The sequence below is a fragment of the Protopterus annectens genome, chromosome 7.part0, assembly GCF_019279795.1.
Source record: "Protopterus annectens isolate FY-2018-M chromosome 7.part0, PAN1.0, whole genome shotgun sequence".
Taxonomy (NCBI): Eukaryota; Metazoa; Chordata; order Ceratodontiformes; family Protopteridae; genus Protopterus; species Protopterus annectens.
This window is the reverse complement of record NC_056739.1, coordinates 979,732,779-979,756,317: the sequence shown is the minus strand read 5'-3', so window position 1 is coordinate 979,756,317 and position 23,539 is coordinate 979,732,779. Positions and strand designations below refer to the sequence as shown.

At 38.5% G+C, this 23,539-nt stretch overlaps 1 protein-coding gene across 2 annotated transcripts in view; it reads right to left on the bottom strand.

Annotated features, from left to right (window-relative positions):
* Nucleotides 1–23,539, bottom strand: part of REC114 (REC114 meiotic recombination protein) — a 1,356,532-nt gene that overhangs the window by 931,729 nt on the left and 401,264 nt on the right. The window contains exon 3 of one of the 2 annotated variants that reach the window (XM_044077559.1): nt 20,810–20,893. The exons of the other annotated variant lie outside the window; for it this stretch is intronic. Within the exon in view, the coding sequence (XP_043933494.1) occupies nt 20,810–20,893 (84 nt within the window). The remainder of the gene's footprint in view (nt 1–20,809; nt 20,894–23,539) is intronic. 2 annotated transcript variants of the gene reach the window in all.

Below are 23,539 nucleotides of genomic sequence, written 5' to 3'. Positions count from 1 at the left end.
ACAAAGAATTGAAATGATGTCTGATGATATTAATGACAGTGTTTGCAACCCGCTCAAAATCTGCAAGAGATTCTCTCTCCAACTCGATGAATTTACACACATCAGTGGTAAAGCACAATTAATGGCATTTGTAAGATATCCAAATCAACAGTCACTTATTGAACAGTTCCTGTTTTGCAGAGAGCTAATTTAGACACGTGGAGAAGACATATTTAAGAGTGTATGTGCATTTTTTGAGCAACATGAATTGTTATGGCAATGGTGCACCTCAATTTGCACAGATGGAGCACCTGCTATGACAGGATGTGTCAGTGGATTCCTGAGTTTGGCAAAAGCAACTAATCCAAGCATAACCACAACACACTGTTTCATTCACAGAGAAGCCCTTGTAAGTAAAACACTGCCATCTGATCTACATATGGTCTTACGTGAAGTGGTGCGAATTGTTAATTACATCAAGTCGCATCCAGCCAAAGCCGACTGTTTTCAGAACTATGTAAAGATATGAGTTCTGATTATATCACTGTTTTGCTACATAATGATATTATATGGCTGTCCAGGGGCAAAGTTCTTGCACGTGTTTGGGAACTTCACCTTGAGTTGAAAACATTTTTTCTTCAAAATCGGCCACACAATGAATTTGCAACGTTACTGCCTGATTCCTCCTGGACCAGTAAAGTTTCATACCTTGCTGACATATCTGAAGCCCTGAATTCAGTGAATTTAGGTATGCAAGGTGTTCATGCTAACATTCTTTCAGTCACCGACAAACTGGAAGCATTTAAAAGCAAAACTGATTTGTGGCAACAGGAAGTAGAAACAGCAACTTCAATTCACATGTTTCCAAATGCAGCGCGAGCTGATCCTGGAAGAGTTGTATTACACAACCTGATTCTTGAACACTTATCTTTACTAAAACAGCAGCTTCAGCACTACTTCCCATCTCTTGATGCAGCTGATAAAGATTGGGTTAGGAACCCTTTTCATCAGCACAAGAATTTGGCTGGTCTTTCAGTAATGGAAAAGGAACAGTTAATCGATGTTGAAACAGACAGATCGTTGCAGCTCAAATTTAACTCAGTTAATTTGGCACAGTTTTGGCTTGAAGTTGAAGTGGAACATCCTGACATTGGAGCAAAAGCCATTGAGGTACTGTTGCCTTTCTGTACCACTTACCTGTGCAAAAAAGCATTCTCCGCGATGACTTCCATAAAAAGTAAGCACAGAAAGAGACTTTGAGATGTAGAAAACGATTTGAGAATATGCTTGTCGAAAATTCCAGCCAAACTTGAGGATTTATCACGTAGTATGCAGAGTCTTCAATCTCATTAATTGATATTTGATTTTAAATAAATGTATTGAGCAATGTTAATCTAATGTTGTGTTGCATTTTTTGTGCTTACAGTGTTTCTATATAATCCCATTATTAAAAAATATTTATTCCAAAGAGTTTGAAAATGTTCTGATAGTGTTGTCTGACAAAAAAAAATATTGGGTCCCGCAGCTGGTCTAAAAAATTTTAGGGTGCCCTGGGACAAAAATGTTTGGGAACCACTGCCCTAGAGAATAGTACTTGCGAAGTCTGATTTAGACCTACAAAGGGAATCAGGCTTATAGTATTTTGCAAAACTATGTGCAGAAGACCACAATGCAGCTTCTAGAATACTTCTAGAATCCAACCCTTTCCAAAAAGTCACAGATTAAGCCAAGACCCTGGTGGAGTGGGCTTTAACCCTGCCTGGAAAAATGTTATTGTGGACAGTATAACAAGACAGCCATTTGGAAATAGGTTGTTTTTGACACAAGTTGTCCCTTCTTTTAGCTTCATAAGAAGAAAACAACAGATCTGAAGATCTATAAGATTTACTTCTGTCAAGATAGTACCCGAGTTAGCGATGGACAACCAAGAAATGGAGTATCCTTTCTCCAGTATTTTTAATATCAGTAAAGAAAATGGGAGAAATGATAATTTGGCTTAAAGTAAACTTGGATATTACTTTACACACAGAAGACAGACTAGTTCTCAAAGAAACCCTGTCTCTGTGAAAAATGAGATAGGGTTGCATCTCAGATACTCTTCTTGCAGAGGTCATAGCAATCAGTAAAACCTAAAAAAGACTGAGGAACTTTATACATTCTATCTGCCTTTAACAGGACAATAGGCTGCCAGGAAAATTACAGGCAGAAACACACACTGCAAAGCTGAAAGAACTGGAGGAATCGGTGAAGGTTCAGGAAATTTCTTCTGTAACAGCTCATAAAATTTTGAGGGACTGAGAAACCTCAGAGTACTCACAGTGAAAACACTGGCACATTCTAGAAAAAGTCTCAAAGGTAGAGGAACCCCCAAATGAAGACTCAGAACCTAAGCTCTCCACTGAGTCTGACTCACAAAACTAATGAGAAAAGCTGTGTGGCAACAGAAGGTATTGCCAGCCATGCCAGGATAAGTAGGGCAGTGGATGTATAACGTAAGCCAGCACAGCTAGCTGGAATTTTGTAAATAATTATATGTCATTTGTATATCAAACTGATTTGTACTGATGCTCATGCTGAAAATGTATTGGTGAGGCTTGCTTGCATTAAAATGTATCAACAGTGTGCCCTGCTGGAAGGAAAAGAAATGTACATGTATTATTGTAACTGAATTAAATGTATACATTGTTAACAGCATATACTGGAAAGGAAAAGGTTAATCCACCTGACTTTAAAATATATATAAAATTAAATTACTTTATGGGTTAAGCCATAAAGATGCTATCCCATAGTTTTGAATGGAGCCAGAGACGTAATGTCTGTGCTAGAGAATAGGTTGTAGTTTCTGTAGGAAGAATGGAATTGTTTTATGTTTTTATGACTGCCAGCAGCTGCACCACATCTAAGCAATGCTCTGTGTGTATTGCAGCACATAGGTGCTAAATCCTGGCAGCTTCTATTGACGAGGGATAGTGCATGAAGCAAAGTCAGATGACCAGATGTATGTGATGTCATTCTGTACAGAAATAATGTTTTAATATTATAGGAGGCTCAAGTCTCAGGAGCATTCTGTATTCTGTCTTGGATCTGACAACAAGGACCACTCACCCATCTTGCCTAGCTCTATTCAGTAAGTATGAAAAGTAATTATTTTAGTCGAAAAGAAATATATAGTGAGACTAGCTAAATATTGTTTTTCTATAACTATGTGAAACTTTCCATCAGTGTTATTTTTAATATTCCCTGTGAATGAAACTCTGGTGTTTACTAATAAATAGATATTTAGTATTCTTACTTTATTTTATTATTTATTATTAAATATATTTAAACTTCTCATTGTGGCTGGTCTTTTAGAAAAATATTTAAGTTTTGAGAGTATTTGCATATATTTATTTAGTGATAACGCTGGCCACTCCTGAAAGTCTTGCTGCTTGGACAACATTACCATTTGTATTAATATTAACTTCACTCAGTATAATTGGATACCCTTTTAAGAGCCTTACATTAACTGACTGGTGGCAGTGAAACTACCTTATATACTATGGACAAAAGGTGGCATTACTAGTAAATCAGTGCCTGCATTCCCCAGGTGTGTGTGTGTGTGTGTGTGTGTGTGTGTGTGTGTGTGTGTGTGTGTGTGTGTGTGTGTGTGTGTGTGTGTGTGTGTGTGTGTGTCTGTGTGTGTGTGTCTGTGTGTGTGTTGACGGGGAAAAAGAGTGCTCTCATTTAAAAGTACAATAAAATCTTGTGACAGTCCATTAAAACACAAACTCCTAGCTTTAAAATACCTTTCCTGAAGATAACAGTATTGACAATAGACAAAGATAATTGAATGGAAGTTTTTTTTTCCCCAAAGGAAACATATGCCAAGCAAAGGAACAACACAAGCTGAACAAAATAAAATATCAGCAGGGAAAGACCGCAACCACCAGTAAATGTCGTCCAACGAGTTTATTAACGCAAGCAGACTGCCATATAACGTTTTCGTCAACACAAACTTTTGACTTCATCAGATACAATAAAAAACACAGCTTTGCTGGATTTATAACACAACCAATCATTCAATTACTATGATAAATGAATTCTCTTAAAGAAACATCAATATAAACTTCAAAAAAGCATAAAATATATATAAAAATATACAAATAACATTCCCTAACCATAAATAAAACATAATAAATAGTTTGTCATCAGATCTATGTTTACATGTTATTCGAAAATATATTTAAAATTTTTTATATACTAATATATAAGTAAATAATATTCAAAAAGTACTTCATTGGAACACATTTATGTTGATAAATTATACCTTGCCAGCTTTTAATTTGAGCAAAGGCAGTATAGATATAAAATCATTGAGACCTGGAGCCCTATTGGCTTCTAATAAAATCTGCCAGTTTGTTTCCCTATGCTCCAGTTTGGTCTCCCAACGGCCACCCCGGTTGTCTTTGGCCATTGTTTCAAGGACAAAAAATTCATATCTGGCCATGGGGCATACCGAAAGATGTCTATAAAGTGCATTTTTAACATTTTCTTTCTGTATTTCATAAAAATGTTCATAAATTCGCCTTTTGAGATGTCTTTCGGTTTTGCCCACATAGAATGCCGGACATTCTAAACAAGTTACTAAATATATTACTCTCTGACTATTGCAATTGAAGAACTGGGAAGACTTTATCACCCTGTTTCTAGCTACAAGAAAAATTTGGTCAGTGTTGGAAATATACTTGCATTGTGAACATGTGCCACATCTAAAAGTACCCCTACGTCTATTACTAAAAGCATTAATATTGGGTTCATGTTCCAGCAAATTTTTAATATTATTCCCTTTACGATATACCATCTTAATGCTCTTTCCTTGTAAATTCCCAAGGTCCGTGATATCCCTGAAAATATTCCATTCATGCAGAATTATGCTACGAATGGTGCCTGAATTGGTACTGTAATCAGTGATGAAGGCCTGATTAAATTCTGTCTGGGGATGGACTGTCCCTGAAGTTTTTTCCAATTGCCCAATGCCCAAGACTGGTCTGTATTTATCATATCTACCCTCTTTGACTTCCACACAAATTTTATTGATAAATTTCACAGGATAGCCCCTTTCCAGAAACATCCCAGTAAGTCTAGAATATTCAAAATGATAGTCCAAATCATCAGAGGTCATACGAGATGCCCTGACAAACTGGCCCTTGACAATAAAAGCTTTAAAATACCTTTCCTGAAGATAACAGTATTGATAATAGACAAAGATAATTGAATGGAAGTTTTTTTTTTCCCCAAAGGAAACATATGCCAAGCAAAGGAACAACACAAGCTGACCACTGATCCTCAAAATTTTACTTATTTTATTTTACATTTGTTTACCGGGAAAGTCTGACTGGATATATGTCCATTTTCAGCAGAGGCCCAGAGAGAAAAGGTCCAGAAAACAGAGTACAAATACATTAGGAACACTAGAAACATTTAGAGATAAGTATAATATGCAGTTTTCAGTAGGGTTACAAACATAGATAAAAATATAGTAGACAAAATCAAAATCATGCGGCTTCAATTTCAGACAATAATACACGCAGTTATGGGCTAAGTCCCATCAAGAATTCATACACTTATTGGAGTATATGATTGAACTGCTTAGGGAGAGATTGCAGGAAAGCAAAAGCCTCAGAGGAGCATACGCTTCGGCGGCAGTAAAGCTCTGAAGGCCTTGGCAACCAAGCTTGTCCTTTAGTCAGCTCAACTTGAGCTGCTTAACAGTTTGGGCACTGGAAGGTGCCTCAAAGCTTTGTAACCTGCCGGTTGCTATATCCTTAGCAGTAAATACCCCATATAGCAGCAGTGATCAGTATTATGAACATCACTATTTAAAGCTAACCAAGCAAAAAAATACACTTTTTGGTAGGGTAGATGGGAAAACAACTCCATAAGAAATGGTTAAAGATTTACTAACAGCACAAAAATGCAATCAGAAAGAGATGACAGTACTAGAAAAATAGCTTAATATCTAAAAATAAATCACAGAAAAGATTAATTTTAACAACCTATCCAACCACAGGATACACAGACCTCTAACTGCTTCTTGATTCCTCAAGTAGCAAACGAAATCTGGGGTAACCTAGGGACAAGAGAAAATTATGGGTAAGGAAGGAGTCAGAGCCCTGGGTCCAAGCTCTTGAAAAAAAGTGTCCAGGTTGATCTGATAACCCAACTGTTGAGTCAGAAGGAAAAGACATTGGATCTCTAAATATAAAATTACCTTACGAGTTGTGCTGTCATTTTTTTTCTGATTTTGTTGTGGCTAAACTCTAAATTTATTATACCATTGATGCTGCAGATATGTGTGCTGTCAATACCTCGGTGAGGTGAGACTGGGAAATGCACTATTGAATAAGGACACGCATTTTGTGTGAGGATGAAAGCACTGTTAATGGCAAACTTGTGGAATATTACAATGATGATGCTCCAACCACTATTACTTTCTATTGATATCTGATTTGTGAGCTTCTCTATGACTGGATTGGACAGATATTATATTATATTATATCATAGATATAAAGAAAAAATACATGTCTTTTTTTAAGATTCTAAGGCAGGAGGTGGGGACAGAAACCAGCTGATAGGTCCAAGGATTTGCATGGAGCCTAGCTGAGCTTGCACACTTGAGGCAGCAGCCATAAAGAGGATGGGGTGGGCAAAAGAAGAGAAGACCCCTCCCAGGTTTAGTATAACCTAGGCAAAACTTGTGGCTGAATTTCACATCCATCTCAAAAAGGTCCAAACATGGGGATGGCAAGCGCCAGCACCCCAGTACCTCACTGAACTTGTGAGAAGGATACTAAGAACTCCCTGGGGAGGAGAAGCAACAAACAGCAAACGCTGGCCGGACCACTCTGAGCCTGGGCAGCCCCCCCCCACCCACCCACCCACACGCAAAGTATAGGCATTACTGGCTGTTCATAGGAAGTCACAGTAGAAGTGTGCTAAAGACAAAGAAGAAATACACACCCAGTATTTTTGTCTTTTACTCAGCAATTAAAGTCTTCTTCAGAAAATTAACAAAGAACCAAATTAATTTTTTAACTAACATTACAAAAACTGCATGCCATTCTTTCATCAATATCCAAACACAAACCAACCAATGCCCAGGATAAATGGTATATCCTCGAAAATATATCCAGTGAATAAATGAAAAAATCAGGATTGACCGAAACACGACTGAATCTTCAGTACAAAACGTTTATTGAGGTTAGCACTTTCATGGTCCGAATGACCACTTCTTCAGACAAAAAAAATTCCAAACAAATCACAATCCCTTTAAAAATATATAAACCACCCATCACAGACTTTGACATTCTAAAACTATTTATCAATATCATTTAAAACACTTTAAAATAAAATGAAAGTCATTCACTGGTTAATTACATTCCGTGAACAATTGTCATATAAAGGTATAACTACACCAATCCAGTTTGTTAAGTTTCTAATAATAAACCAATCACATTGTTCCACTCTTTTCCACTAAAATTTGTTGTGTCTCGTCCAATGTAGGACATCTAGGAATTATACATTATAATGAAAGCACAATAACACAATATCACCAATCATTAAGTATTATTTACTGACCAATCATGACGCATTTTCTTCCAATAAACATCTTAGTAACATACTTCATTGACCTGTCAAAATTTCAGGGTCTCGAGGCTCACCAATCATAACACTTTGGCTTCATTCATAAAATTATACATTCCATATTCAGTTTACTAATATCTCATCATCAGCTGTTGCATCCTGTTACACATAAACAAAAACAATTGTCAACAATAACCAAACTGGTGATATTGATGTATATTACTAAAAATATGGTTTACTGTAATGGAGGTATATTTCCTAAAATCATTTGAATGGCCTGAAAAAGAAAAATTTCATTTAATATACAGTGTCACCTATCAGGTCTATTTAAATGTTAAAACCTAACCTGTCACACTGTTTCTTTCATCTGATAAATATCATAACCTTGCTTGTTTTTAGCCTACGAAGGCTTCACAGTCTGGGAATGGGTCAGTCATGGTATATTGCCCTCATTCATCTAGTTATTTAAAATGTAAACTCAATCCATTGAAAATCTATAGTGGACATCAGGGTTGTATTTTTAAGGTAAAAAATACTGAAAAATTCCTCGAAACTAACATGTCAAAGCGTATTAAAAATGCGAGCCATGTCCAGTGTATTAAATCACCCTATCAGCAGTACTGAATGTTCGAATCCTGCCTATTACAATGAGTTTCTTTCTTCCAACCAACCTATTAGTAGGACATATTATCAACTTATCAAGGCTAAACAGTCTCAAAATAAACCAATCACTGACTATTCCCCTCATTTACCTAGCTGTAAGTGGTGAGTCGGTTTGTCAAAGTTCTATGATAAATATCTTAATAAATAATACCAGTAAAAATGTACTTAAAGAAAACTGACATGTCTGACAGTATTGAAACACAACTTATACATAATGTTGTGAACATTACAGCATAAAAGGTAACTTGTACCCATTTACTATCCTGATTCACCTGATATGTTAAATAACCCTATCAGTGGCATCTAAATACCAAAATCCAGCCTATTACAACAGGGTTCTTTCTTCCAATCAGCCTCTTAATATGACATATTGTCAACCTATCAAGATTAAACAGTCTTGAAATAAGCCAATCACTGACTATTGGCCTCTTTTACCTGGCTGTGAATGGCAACTCAGACAGTCAAAGGTCCTTCCTAAACATCTTGATCAATAATATCAGTGAGATAGCTATAATGTTCAAAGAAACCTTACATATCTGGCAATATTTAAACATAAATAAAACGAAAAAAAAGCAGAATCCAGACCAAATGTTAACTAATAACCAAAATCCAAAGTCTGGAAGAACGAAGCACGAGATGCCCAATAATTTCAATCCTTTATTAAGACAAAACGACAAAGTAGAACCACACCATAAACGCCTTTAACACATAACAAGTGCGTTTTCGTCAAAAAAACAGTTCGACTTCATCAGATGCCACCAACCATTTATTATTCCATATTTATATAATTACTAATTAATTAAAACCTATCAAAATGCTTCTGTTGAATTTAAATCAACCAATTAAGTTAATGCCATTTACATTTTTTGTTCTCTTCATAGGCTTAATGCACTGGTCCATAAATACAAATACGATCAAACATATGAGAGAATCGTATTTATTTATTTATGATTATTATTCTTATTTTTATTTTAACTGAACATTTTAGCAACGTATTTTAAATTAATGTTATTTATATTAAAAGGAACAGATCTTTTTATACTGAAAACGAAGGATCTTTGTTTTTTTAAGAAATCATAGTTCTTGGATGTATTTTTAAAAAGTTTTACATGGTAAAGGGAAGGATCCGCCCAAAATGAATTATTCATGAATATTTAAATGAAGAGAACAACAAATTTAAATGAACTATGGAACTGTCAGAGTCAAATCTCACTGTTCTCCTTGGCTTACCAGCCAACTCTACTCGGTCTCTTATCTTAAACAGAGATTCTGCCTGGAAACTCTGGAATAAGACTAAGACTAGATCTCTTATACACTACCAATAATATAAGGAACTCTGCAATTTAAACAAAAAGCACATTAACATTAATAAAATGAACTTCTACTTCACATCCCTTACTATAGAGCCAAGAAATCCCCAAATATTCTGCAATACTGTTAACAAAAAAAATTCTCAAACCTGGGAATCCCTCAACCCCCAACCCCTTCCCCAATAACGCACCACAAGATGCTCCATCTATTTTCAATTTATACTTCATAGATAACACCAGCAAGCTTACGAAGACTTCCTACCCTACTATCTCTTCACCTTCCTCCACCTCTCTATTACAAAAATGTCCATTCTCACTTAATACCATTCCTACCAGCTACATCAAAAATCTTCTTTTCAAACTTCAACCATGCTCCCCTTCAGCTGATAATCTGCCATCGTTCTTCCTTAAGGCTGCTGTGAACTCTATTGCATATCATGTCTCCATACTCATTAATCACTCTATCAATGAATCCACTGTCCCAGCTTTCTGGAAAAAATTCCATACCATATCTATACATAGAGGTGGAAACTCTGTAGAGGTCTCTAATTTTCGACCTATTGCTGTACTATCTCCCCTGTCTAAAATTCTCGAACATTGTGTTTATAAACAAATCTTGGCTTACAAGAGAAAACCTGATCACCCCTACTCAACATGGCTTCCACCCCTACCACAGCACCACTAATGCACTTATTTCCTTTACTAACTCCATCTATAACCTGCCTCATTCCCTCAGAAGCTCTGATTAATGTCTCTTACAAATTCACAAGCCTAATACATCGTTCAGACATGATCTCTACAGCTACTTTCCTGCTCTTTCTTGGAACAAGCTTCCCAAGATCCTCATAAATATTACTCTTGCCCATGAATTCAAGAAATCTCTCAAAAATTACCTAAATAGCTCCTGGACGTGTCACTGCTATCATTCCACTTGAATCCTTTTCTTTCTTCTCCTTTTTTCCATTTCCTTCCTGTTCCTTCTTTTCCTCTAATTACTTTATCACTATTAAGTCTCCTACCACTCTCTGTCCTGTCTCATCTAGTAGTTCTTAAAACTTGCTTCTTGCCTCCTAATTACATTATGTCTTTATATCTTATATCTTCACCTCATATAGCTTACAAAACTACCTGCTTTGAATTGTATAGTTGTTTGTTGTGGATAATTCTAATTTGTTTTTACCAGTTCTTGTTATTACCTGAATCTGTACATACTACTTAGTTTAAATGTCTTTTTTACTAAGTTTTCTTGCTTGTTACTGAAATGGTTATTTACGTAACTACTTTTGTATATATATATTATTGTATTTTCAGCTTTCATGTTATTTTCTTGCTTTGCTTTACTGTGGAGCTTTTCTCCCCAGGCCTCCACTGAAAAAGGGCTTTATCCCAGTTGGACTATCCCGGTCATCAAATATCAAATAATTAAATAAATAAATAAATTAATTAATTCTTTAAAACTCCTATTGGCCTTACCGACATAGAAAGAGGTGCATTGAATGCAATGTGCTAAATATACTATATGATGCGTTTCACAGCTCACAAACACTTTAAACATGAATTTTTGTCCTGAATCAGGATGTAAAAAATGATTACTAATATCTATATAATTACAAAAATTACAATTAGAGCAGAGGTAGGTTCCCACCTTGTCTTCAGCTCCTAATTTCTCTGTATTCTTCGGCTGACATAAAAATCTCTTGACAGATTTCCTATATTTGAAATTAAAATGGGGTGCTTCTCCCACCAAATTCTTAATTTGCACATCTGTCATTAGTATCTGCCACTGTTCTGAAAGAGCTCTGTAATCTGATTAACATTGCTAGTATAGTACATGGTTACATTCACAAATGTCCTACTATTCATGTTGTTGATGGTATTGGTATTAATGTCATCATTATAAAAGAAATATGGTCTAGCCCTAGTTTTTCTCAAAGGTATTACTTGTGAAAGGATCCTTTCCACTTATATCCTTATAACCTCTCTCAGTGAGATTATTCTTAAAAATCCCTAATTCATGACTAAAGCCTTCATAATTGCCATTAAGTTTCGAAGCACGCATACTTTGGCCCTTCATCGCATTCTTGAATATATAATCAGGGCGCTTAAAGTGTTCCTGTGACACTCTTTCCTGTACAACTCTGTCTTGAATGCACTCTCTGTTGACCTGATTACACGTATGTCTAAAAACTCAATTGATGACGCTGACTAGCATATTGAGAATTCTAGAAAAGATGTATTATGCAAATAATGAACAAAATCTTGCATATTCTTAACTGAGCCCTTCCAGACAATAAAAATGTCATCAGCAAAACACCAAAAGAATCCTATGAAAGGTTCCCACATATCATTGTTCAAAACCATTGTACCTTCCCATAGAGCAAGAACCATGCTGGCATAGCTATTGGCACAAGATGTGCCCACAGCTACGCCATCTATCTGTAAATAATAATTCTCATTAAACACAAACACATTATTTTCAAGTACTATTTCAATAAATAAACAGAGTAGCGCTGTCAGCTTCTGGTCAAAATCACTGCAATGCTCCAAATACTTGGCTATATGATATAACCCAAGGGCATTTGGAATGAATGCAAGTAATGATTTCACATCAAGTGTGACCAACAGACAAGTAAATACTGAAGAATCACTGAAAACTAACATGTCAAAGTGCATTAAAAATACAATCTGTGTTTAATGTATTAAATCACCCCATCAGCGGCATTGAATGTTCGAATCCTGTGTAGTATACCGAGTTTCTTTCTTTCAATCAACCTATTAGTAGGACATATTATCAACCTATGAAGGCTAAACAATCTTAGAATAAACCAGTCACTGATTGTTGCCCTCATTTACCTAGCCATAAGTAGTGAGTCGAATCATCAAAGATATATGATAAATATCTTAATAAATAATGCCTGTAAAAATGTACTTAAAGAAAACTGATATGTTCGACAGTATTGAAAAGAAAAGTTATGCACTCACCATAACATTCCATCTGTGTTATCCATTTTCATTTATCCTCAACATATGGGGTTCGGTTCCGAGCTTCAGAACCAACTCGCCATTACTACAGCTCACAATAGCCAAAAACTCTCGAGCTTAACACCTACCCACAATGCCCCTCTCCTAATAACCTCAGATTGAGTTTGCTGAAAGACCGACAGAAAGAAAAACCCCAAAAGCCTTCACACAGAGCATATCTGGAACCACATAACAATAAAATACACCAAAAACTTCAAGGGCAGGGAGAAGGAGGGAGGGGAGTCAAGGATAAATGAAAATGGACCACACAGATGGAACGTTATGGTGAGTACATAACTTCTTTATCTGATGTTATCAATTTTCATTTTATCCTCGACATATGGAACAGAGTCCCCAGCTACCTTAGACCTTGGGAGGACTTGAGGAAGGATATTCCTGAGCACCATAGAACCAAATGATGCTCTTCCCCTGGAGTCCAGATTCAATTTGTAATGGGTAATAAAGGTATGAGAAAAAGCCCAAGTTGCTGCTGCTCAAAAATGACCCATAGAGGCTCTAGATTGAAAAACTGCTGAAGTAGCTACAGCTGTTGTAGAATGTGCCTTTAAAGGCCTAGACAAACTAATTTTCTTTTTGTTATAGATGAAAAAAATATATTAGTTGAGCCATCTGGCTAGCATCACTTTGCTCACTGGCTGGCCAAGTGTTGTAGATGAAAATGACACATATAGCTGATGAGAATTTCTCAATGCCTTAGTTCTGTGTATACAGAAACATATTTGTCTATGAACATCTAATAAATGTAAGCAGTTTTCACCTTTGTTAGCAAAAGTGGGAAAAATACTGGTACATTAATAGTCTGATAATGATGGTCTCTGACACTACCTTAGGCAAAAAAGGAAGGATCCGTTCTTAGTGAAACTCTATCTTTGTGGAACATCAGGTAAGAAAGTTTACATGATAAGACTTGTATTTCTGAAATTCTTCATGCAGAAGTTATTGCCACTAGAAATATAGTTTTCCAGGATAAAAACTTCAGATTGCATTCAGTTGATGGTTCAAAGGGAGGTTGAACAATGGCTTGCAGCACTACGTTAAGATCCCATGATGGGGTAGGATCTTTGTAAGGGGGGTTTAGCAAGAGTATTCCTTTTAAGAAGGCCTTACAAAGGTTATGAGAAGCCAAAGAGGATTCTTTAAAACCATTATGGAAATTAGAAACAGCAGCTAATTAAATTTTTATGGTAGACTAGGAAGCACCTGCTTTAAAAAATGAAGCTAAACATTTTAGGATTTTATGGATGGGCACTGAAAAAGGAACAATATTGTTATCACTAGCCCAAAAGATAAACATCCTCCATTTACTAGCATAGAGTTTACTGGTAGCTGGCCTATGATAGGCTAAGAGAATGTCCAACCTGAGAGGAAAGTGCGGGATGCCAGGCTACTAACAGAATTGGAGAAACCAAGCTATCAGCTTGAGGTTCACAATGTTCAGATGGATTAATCCCTCTGGATGGGATAGAAGGTCTGGAGCCAGGTCCAGATTCCAAGGCTATTGAATCAGATAAGGTCAAAGAAAGGGAATTATATCTGTTGAGGCCGATAAGGTGCAATGAGGATTACTTTGCTCTTCAGCCTGACTGCGTTCTGTAGGAATTTCTGGAATAGAGGAATTGGGAGAAAGGCATACAGCAGTCCGGAGGGCAAAATGTGGAGAAGAGCATCTCTCGGTGACTCCCTCAGAGGGGGGAATCAGGGCAAAGTAGTTGCTGTATTTGTTGTTTACAGGAGAGGCAATAGGTCACAGCAAGGCTGGCTCCACAGATGGAAAATCCTTTCCATCACCTTTGGACTGAGAGACCACTCATGAGGCAGGAGAATACACCTGCTTAGTTTGTCTGCTATCACACTGGAACTCCCCAGAATGTGCATTTCAATCAGAAAGTGGTTGGAAGAGATCGCCCACTGCCACACTCTGAGAGCTTCTCCACAAATGGGGTAGGATTTTGTGCTTCCCTGTTTGTTGTTGTACCAAACAACTGACATATTGTCCATTTGAATCACAATTGTTCCTGAAGGAAGAGCAGTCTGAAAGGTTTGCAACGCTAACGGCACGGCCCTTAACTTTAGTACATTGATATGCAAGTTGGCCTCTGTGGGGGACCCAGTGTCTTGGGCAGTCTTGCTCAATTAAAGCCCCCCACCCCATCTGGGAGGTGTCCGTGGTTACTATGGCTTGGGGTTGTGACGGGATAAAGAGGCAGCCTAGAAGAATGTCTTCGGAACGCATCCATAAAGGTAAATCTTTTTTGCAATGATTGGTGATCAAAATCATGTCAGACATGGATTGGTGTAACATTGACCACTGAGACACTAGCAAACATTGAAGTATCCTCATGTGATATCTTGCCAAGGAAACTAGAGTTATAGCTGCAGCCATAGAGCCAAGTGCTTGAAGGACTAGAAGAGCAGTTACTTTTTTGTTGTTGGCTACTTTCTATACCTGAACTCTGATTTTCTGTAATCTCACAGGGGAAAGAGAAGCTATGGAAGTTTGAGTATTTAGAAGGCCTCCTATGAACTCTAAGTTGGGGTCAATTTCGATTTTTCATCATTTATAGTTATTCCCAGATAAGAACAAGTGGGAAGTACATGGTCTCTTACTTCTATCAACTGATGCCTGGTCGGAGTGGTAATGAGTCAATTGTCTAGATACGGAAACACTCGGAACCTCTGCACTCTCAAGTGAGCTGCTACTACTGCCATACATTTGGTGAACACCCTGGGGGTGGGGCTGTGGTGAGACCAAAGGGCAGAACTCTGAATTGAAAGTGATTGGCTCCCAGCCGGAAGCAGAGGAAGCTTCTGGATTGTTTGTCCATTTTTATATGGTAATACACATTCTGAATGTCTACTGAGCACATCCAATCATCTTTTTCCAAAAATGGAAGAATGGACTGTACTAAGACTATCCAGAATTTGGCTTAACTAACTGATTTGTTCAGTACACTAAGATCCAAAATTGGTCTCCAGACCCATCTTTTTTGGCATTAAAACAAATCTTGAGTAAATTCTGGACTCTCTCTCTCTCTCTCTGGTCTGGTGGGACTCCTTAGATGACTCTTTTTTTTCTGTCAGTTTTTGGATTTCTAGAACTGCTTATTCCCTCTGACTGGGTGGAACTTTCTTGCATATGGGAGGAGGAAGGAAAAAGGGAATTGTATAGCCTCTGGATATAATCCTCTGCACCCAAGTATTCAATGTTATTTGTAGCCAGACATTTAATTGCAGGGATAAGTGTCCCTTGAATGCCTCTAGAGGAAGACAGTCAGGCCTCCTTTCAGGAACACTAGTAAGATTTATCAGAGAAAGAATCCCTGAAACCATGGTTTTGCAGGCACCTCTGCCATATGTGAGGCGTCTTCCATTAAAGTTCCCCCTTCTGCCCCTGGGGAAACTCCCTCCAAGTGTGTACTGAAAAGGCCCTAGGGACTTCTTGAACCACATTTTCCCACTGCTTCTCTGACTTCTAGAGAATGGTCACTGGAGAGTGGAAAAATGTTCAACCACAGCAGAAAAGGTCTTTCCATCTTTCTCAAACCTGGATAAAGTTTCTCTGACTTTTGGGCCAAACAGGGATGATCCATCAAAGGGTGCACTAATGAATGAAGACTTAAATGGCCCCGCAAAGTCACATAGGTGCATAAAGGCATGTCTCCTAATGGCAACGCCCAAACCCGCTGCTCTGGTGGTCCCTTCAGCTGCATGAGTGATGAGCCTCATGGAGAATTTGACACAGACTCCAGGGTAGCCAACTTGGAAGCCACTTTTTCTTGGACATCCTCAGAAATGGTTCCTGCAAGGGTATCAACTCCCTGATCAGATCCCTCTGAAGTCTGGTAAAATGTGCCAAAATATTCAGGGACCTTACGGCACAGGTCGATGATGCATATACCCGCTTCCCAAATTTATCCATCAAGAGACTCTCTGTTGGGTGGATGGATACAGGAACTCTCTTTGGCCAGTTCGTTATTTGTGGCTGCCACCACAACAAAGGCATCAACAGCTAACCCTTTGGCCCAGAACTGTTTGTCTTCAGGGGTGGACAGAATTTTCTCAGGTTTCCTGGGGATAGGTTCAATAGTATCAGGGGGCTTTCCACACCAGCTGAGAGATTAACTGAATGACCTTGTCAGCGGGTGGAGTCACCCAAGAGGTAGAGGATCAAGCACTGAAGGCCTGCAGGTACACTGACTCCTTGGAAGAGGGTTTTTGGAACTTCCAGTCACCCCTCTGTTTCAATAATTCCAGAATGTCTCCAAAGGAGACACCATCATGGTGTTACCATGAGGATCCTTCCCGTTCACTGAAGTAGGTGTCTTCAGTGATTGATTCCTCTGGGGAATCCAAGTGCTTCCTCTTGCACTTTCTCTTCTTAGGGACCTCCTCAGTGAGGTGATCTGGGGAGGTATCAGAAGAAGAGAGAACTGTTATCTGGGACACATGTGGTCTTGGCATCCACTGACTCAGTGGCAGTGCAGGTTGAATGTCTGGGCATGAGGAGGAAAGAGGCACTTGTTCCGATGTGGAAGGGGCTGACTGTCTGACTGCATCAGTCAGGGCTGACTCCACTGCCTTGAAAGCTGGCCCCCCGAGAAGAGGGAAGGGAGCTCAGAACTGAAAAAGACTACCTTGGAACTGTGGTAACTCACCAATCCAAAGAGACAGCTTCTGAGAATGAAGCCAGAGCAGAACTGAGCCATGCTGATGCTCCAAGGTGCAGAAAAGGCTCTGAAAAAAAAAAAAAAAAAAAGAAGAAGTCGACCCCTCCCCCAGAGCGGACAGGACAGACTCGGCCCTGAGAGGTCTCCGAATCTGATTGGACCAAAGACCTCTGAGCAACAACTGGGTCTGAAGATAGGGATATCTGTGGAACTGACGTAGCTGGCACCAGGCAGCTCAGAGCTGAGAACTCTAATGCTTCAGATGAAGTCAGAGAAGGAAGAAATGGAGGGGTAATGGATGGTTCACCTTCCATACCCAGGGAGGCTGGAGCTGAAGAGGTACCTGACAATCCTGTCACCCAGAGTATGTTATTCACCAGCTTCTCCACATCATCCTCAGTTAAGCTCTTGGTGGAATGGATAGAAAGGGTGGAGGGTGATTTTGGTCTTTCCAGAAAAGGTGAAGGAAGCCTTCCTGCAAAGGGTCAGGGGTCAATAAGAGGGTGAATATGACGTTCTCAGAAGAGCCATCATGGATAGCTCCTCAACTGCTTAGTGCTGAAGAAGTCGGCAATGAAGGAGATGTCTGCGCTGATAATTTTGGTGTCAAATATTCCCAATGCTCCTGCACCGAAATGCTAGGTGTGGAAGACTTTGTCTGTTCCAATAAACTTGGTTCCATAGTCCCTTCGGAACCGAAATTTTAGTAGTGGATTTGGTCGCTCCCAAGGGTTTCAAAGAAACTGAAGACTTAGTCCTTTTTGAGGATGATGCTGATGGAGTAGAAGGCACCAGTAGGCTTCTCATTTTTGGTTTCTCCAAAGCTTTGGAAGAAGAAGATGAGGAAGAAGGGGAATACACACTGGTCTTACTCTTGGGTTTCTCAGCACCGGATAAGGCCTCATTGAAGGCTGATGGAAGCATAATCTTCAAAATAAGTTTGTTATGTCTTTCTACTAGCACCCTGTGACTGAAACTAAAACATATTGAGCAGTCTTCTTGAAGGTGAACAGGGCCCTGGCAATAGACACACAGCAAATGAGTGTCTTAGATCAAAGTTTTGAGCCCACATTTCTGGCATCTTTTGAATCCATTGGAGACTTTAGGTTCATCAGCCATACTGAAGAGATTATAAAGTTTTTAAACAATGGCGTCAACAGGCCAGCTATGCAAACCAACACAGGTTGAGGCCTCGCAAAGAGGAACACTCACTATAATAATATAATAAGAAATATATATATTTTTTTAAACAGAAAGAGAAAACAGGAGGAGTAAAAACTAACAACAATGACAGTTCAGAATACAATGAGGTGTTCAGAAGGAAGAAGAAAAAAGGAGAGAACAATTTTAAAAGAGTTAGAAAGTAGTGGGCAGGTTAACGACTAATAAGCTATGCAATAAAGAAGTAGAAAGTCTTTCAAAAGGTGTAAATATCTCAATAAAGTAACAGCTTGAGAGCAATGGCAAATGCGTCCATCATGAAGAGCAGCAAACGAGATCTGAGGTAACTAGGAGAGGAGCACTGTGGGTAGGGGTTAAGCTTGAGAGTTTTTGGCTATTGCGAGCTGTAGCAATGGACTAGTCTGTTTCGAAGCAAGGAACCAGCCCCATATGTTGAGGATAAAATGAAAACTGACACCATCAGATCATAACTTATATGCAATGTTGCAAAATAATTGCCGGATATGTAAGGTTTTTTGAACATTATAGTTATCTCACTGATATTATTGACCAAGATGTTTAGAAAAGACCTTCAACAGTCTGAGTTGCCATTCACGACCAGGTAAAAGAGGGCAATAGTCAGTGACTGGCTTATTTGAAGACTGTTTAATCTTGATAGGTTGACAATATGTAATATTAAGAGGCTGACTGGAAGAAAGAACCCTGCTGTAATAGGATGGATTTCAACATTTAGATGTCACTGATATAGGATGGATTTCAACATTTAGATGTCACTGATAGGATGATTTAGCATATCAGGTGAATCAGGATAGTAAATAGGTACGAGTTACCTATTGTTCTGCTGTAATCTTCACAACATTGTGTATAAGTTACGTTCCAGTACCGTCAGACATGTCAGTTTTCTTTAAGTACATTTTTACAATTATTATTTTTTAAGATATTTAGCACAGATCTTTGGCGTTCCGACTCATCACTTATGGCTAGGTAAATGAGGGAAACAGTCAGTGACCGGTTTATTGTAAGACTGTTTAGCTTTGATAGGTTCAGAATATGTCCTACTTATTAGTTGACTGGAAGAAGGAAACTCGTAATAGGCAGGATTCAAGCATTCAATGCCACTTAGAAGGTGATTTAATACACAGAGAACACGGCTTGTATTTTTCATATGCTTTGACATGTTAGTTCTGAGTGGGTTTTCAGTATTTATTACCTTAAAAATACAACCCTGATGTCCACTACAGATTTTCAATGGACTGAGTTTACATTTTTAAATAACTAGATGAATGAGGGCACTATACCACAACTGGCCCATTCCCAGCCCGTGAATCATTTACAGGCTAAAAATAAGCAAGTTATTTATTAGATGAAAGAAACACACTGTGACAGGTTAGGTTTTGACATTTAAATAGATCTAATAGGTGACACTGTGTATTAAATGAGATTATTCTTTTTCAGAACATTCAAATGATTTCAGGAAGTATACCTCCATTACTGTAAACCATATTTTGTAGTATTGTATATAGACATCACTGATTCTGATTATTATTAAAAATTGTTTTTATGTGTAATATGATGCGATAGCTGATGATGCAATTTTAGTGAACTGAATATGGATTGTACAGTTTTATGAATGAGGGCAAAGTGTTATGATTGGTCAGCCTTGAGACCCTGAAATTTTGATAGGTCAATAAAGTATGTTACTAAGATGTTTATTGGAAGAAGAAAATGTGTCATGATTGGTCAGTCCACAATACTCAGTGATTTGTGATAGGGTGTTATTGTGCTTTCATTATAATGTATAATTCCTAGATGTCCTACACTGGATGAGGCACAACACATTTTAGAGGACGAGAGTGGAACAATGTGATTGGTTTATTAGTAGAAACTTAACAAACTGGATAGTTATAGTTATACTTTTATATGACGATTGTACATGGAATGTAATTAAACAGTAAATGACTTTCATTTTATTTTAAAGTGTTTTAAATGATCTTGATAGGTAGTTTTAGAATGTCAAAATTTCTGATAGGTTCTTTATACATTTTTAAAGGGATTGTGAATTTTTTGGAAATGTTTTTGGACTGAGGAAGCGGTCATTCTGACTGTGAAAGTGCTAACCTCAATAAATGTTTTATACAGAATATTCAGCCGTGTTTTGGTCAGTCCTGATTTTTTCAATTTTTTGAGCAATAAAAATCACAAGTACATTCAAAGCCTTATTCTTTAAAATATGATACTTTATATACAAGGTATATTAAGCTCCAACTATTAAATATATCAAAGCTCTAGCCTCTTGACTCCAGAAATCAAAATCAGATGGCATACACAGTATGAAATACTTACTTGAATTTTTGAGCCAAACAGTAAACAATCTAGCCTTCGGACTATTTTCATCCATTTATGTGCCTCAATTAGTGAAAACCCTTCCTAAAATTAATAATATCATGTTAATAGAAGTATACTAATAGACTCATACAGTACATGCTATCCTAACTGTTCATGTTACAAATGAAAGTAAGAGTAGTTAACTAAATTAACAGCAGAGCTTCATAAAAATTCTTCTTCACTGTGCCTTATCTTGAAAGTTAAGTCTTTGTATAAAATATCAGGTAGTTCTGGCAGACTGCTGATGCCCATTATTTTACTGGATGCTATGCCATAAGTATCACAGTCATGCTACAGTTTCTCAAAGCATTACCAGGCAGATATGATAATATAAAGATGAATGCCAATGGCTGCAATACAGAAGCAGTGTATCCATTTGTCATTTGTAAATGAGAGGATGCAGAAGAAAGGCAGAGAGCTGTGGTTTAGGGAACATTCTTTTTAAAGAATAACTTGTGCAAGAACTTACCTTAGTTGTTTACTTTGTGAGTGTTTTGCAACAAGTCAACGTGAAGATGTTAGGTGCTAAGTACTGCAACGGTAAAGACGATTCTGTTTAGCACTCTGCTGCAAGACAGTTGCACACCTCTGATGTAAGGGTCCAGAACAGATTATCAAAATATGCTCTGAAAATAAGGATTCTCCATATTCTTTTTCCTCAAATCCTGTAACAGTTCAGATGTGTCTGATTAGAAAAGGGAGGAGCACCCTTGACCCTAATACAAGGGAAGACCCAACATCTGCAAAACAATATACTCTAATTGAAACTATAGCACGGCAGTTCTGAAGTCTGACGAAGTCAGTGTAATGGATTCAGATATTACACCCAGCAAATGTTGTCTTCCAGATCTTTGCTACTGACATCATATAAAATATATAAATAAGAAATATCAGTGTTTTCTCCAGTTTTCTCACTGGAGATCAAAGCAACCCAATGTGCACATAAAAAAGAAACATATCACATGGATAAAAATGTTTTTGAATAGAGAGAGAAATAAATAAAATAATGAAATAAGAAGTTATGTACTCACCATAAAGTTCCATCTGAGTAGGTGGCTTCATTTGTCTGCAACCTGTGGGTCTTGGATCCAATATCGGATCCAAGCCGGCAACTTGTAGCATAGCTATGGATCCGAGCTCCTAGCTCCTCCCCTCACCCATAATCCCCTGCCAACCTCCTATGACCTCAGATCAAGTTTGCCCCTCTATGGATACCTGAAAAGGTGTTCCAACAAGCATAATAGCTAGAACAATATAACAGGACCAAGTTCTGAAGGCCAGGGGGAAGGAGAGGGGGATGGTTGCAGACAAATGAAGCCACCTACTCAGATGGAATGTTATGGTGAGTACATAACTTCTTAATCTGGAGTAGGGACTTAATTTGTCAGCAACCTGTGGGACAGAGTCCCCAGCTACCTGAATCTTGGGCGGCCATCATGGAAGGATGTTCCGGAGCACTGCGGAGCCAAAGGATGCTCTCCCTCTAGAAATTACGTCCAGTTTGTTGTGGTTAATAAAAGTATGAGATGAGGCCCAAGTAGCTGCCGAACAAATATCGTCCAATGGCACTCTAGATTTAAAAGCAGCAGAAGTAGAGATGGAGCGAGTGGAATGTGCACAGACTCCCTCAGGTGCGGGCCTCCCGGAAGCTTGGTAGGCCAGAAGAATACATTGAGAAATCCAACGTGACAAGGTGACCTTTGAAACGGCTTTACCGAAACTGAATTTAGCAAAGGAGACAAACAGCTGATCAGATTGTCTGTGACCAGCTGTCCTAGGAATATAGAAACACAGCTGCCTGTGTACATCTAATGAATGCAGCTTGTACTCTCCTTTATTTTGATACTTAGGGAAGAAAACCGGTAAGTTGATGGACTGATTGATATTTATTTCCGATGCCACCTTGGGAAGAAAGGAGGGATTGGTCCTGAGGTACACTCTGTCCGGATGGAAGACCAAGTAAGGAGGCTTTACGGAAAGGGCTTGGAGTTCCGAAACTCTCTTGGCTGAAGTGATGGCTACCAGGAATGCTGTTTTCCAGGACAAATATTCGAGACTGGCCGATGCGGCTGGTTCAAAGGGAGAAGCGGTCAAGGCTTGAAGGACTAGAGAAAGATCCCAAGGGGGTACGGCTTCTTTGACAGGGGGCCTGAGTAGAAAGGTGCCCTTGAGAAATGTTTTGCACAATTTAGCTGACATCAAAGGACCTGTCTCATGTCCCACATGGTAATGGGAGATGGCTGCCAACTGTACCTTGACTGCCGAACAACTAGCTCCTTGCTGAAAGAGTCCGGTTAGAAAATCCAGTACGGACGGTAGACGGGCAGTGAAGGGATCCAGATTATGATGTTCCGCCCAGACAGAAAAGCGTCTCCATTTACTGCGGTATATTTTTCTGGTGGAAGCCAGTGGCTTTGACTGGTGAAGAGATGCCGGGAGTCCTGACTAAGAGTGGAACTGGAGCAACCAAGCTGTGAGCTTCAGGTTGACCAGATTCGGGGTCTGTAATTCCGATGGATGGGAGATTAGATCCGGAGTGGGATCCAGAATCCAAGGAGGATTCACTAGATGAGACCACAGGTAAGGGAACCAAGTTTGCCGAGGCCAGAATGGGGCAATGAGGATCATTCTGCTCCCCAACCACGAGGCTTTCTGTAAGAGCTTTAGCATCAGGGGTAAAGGAGGGTA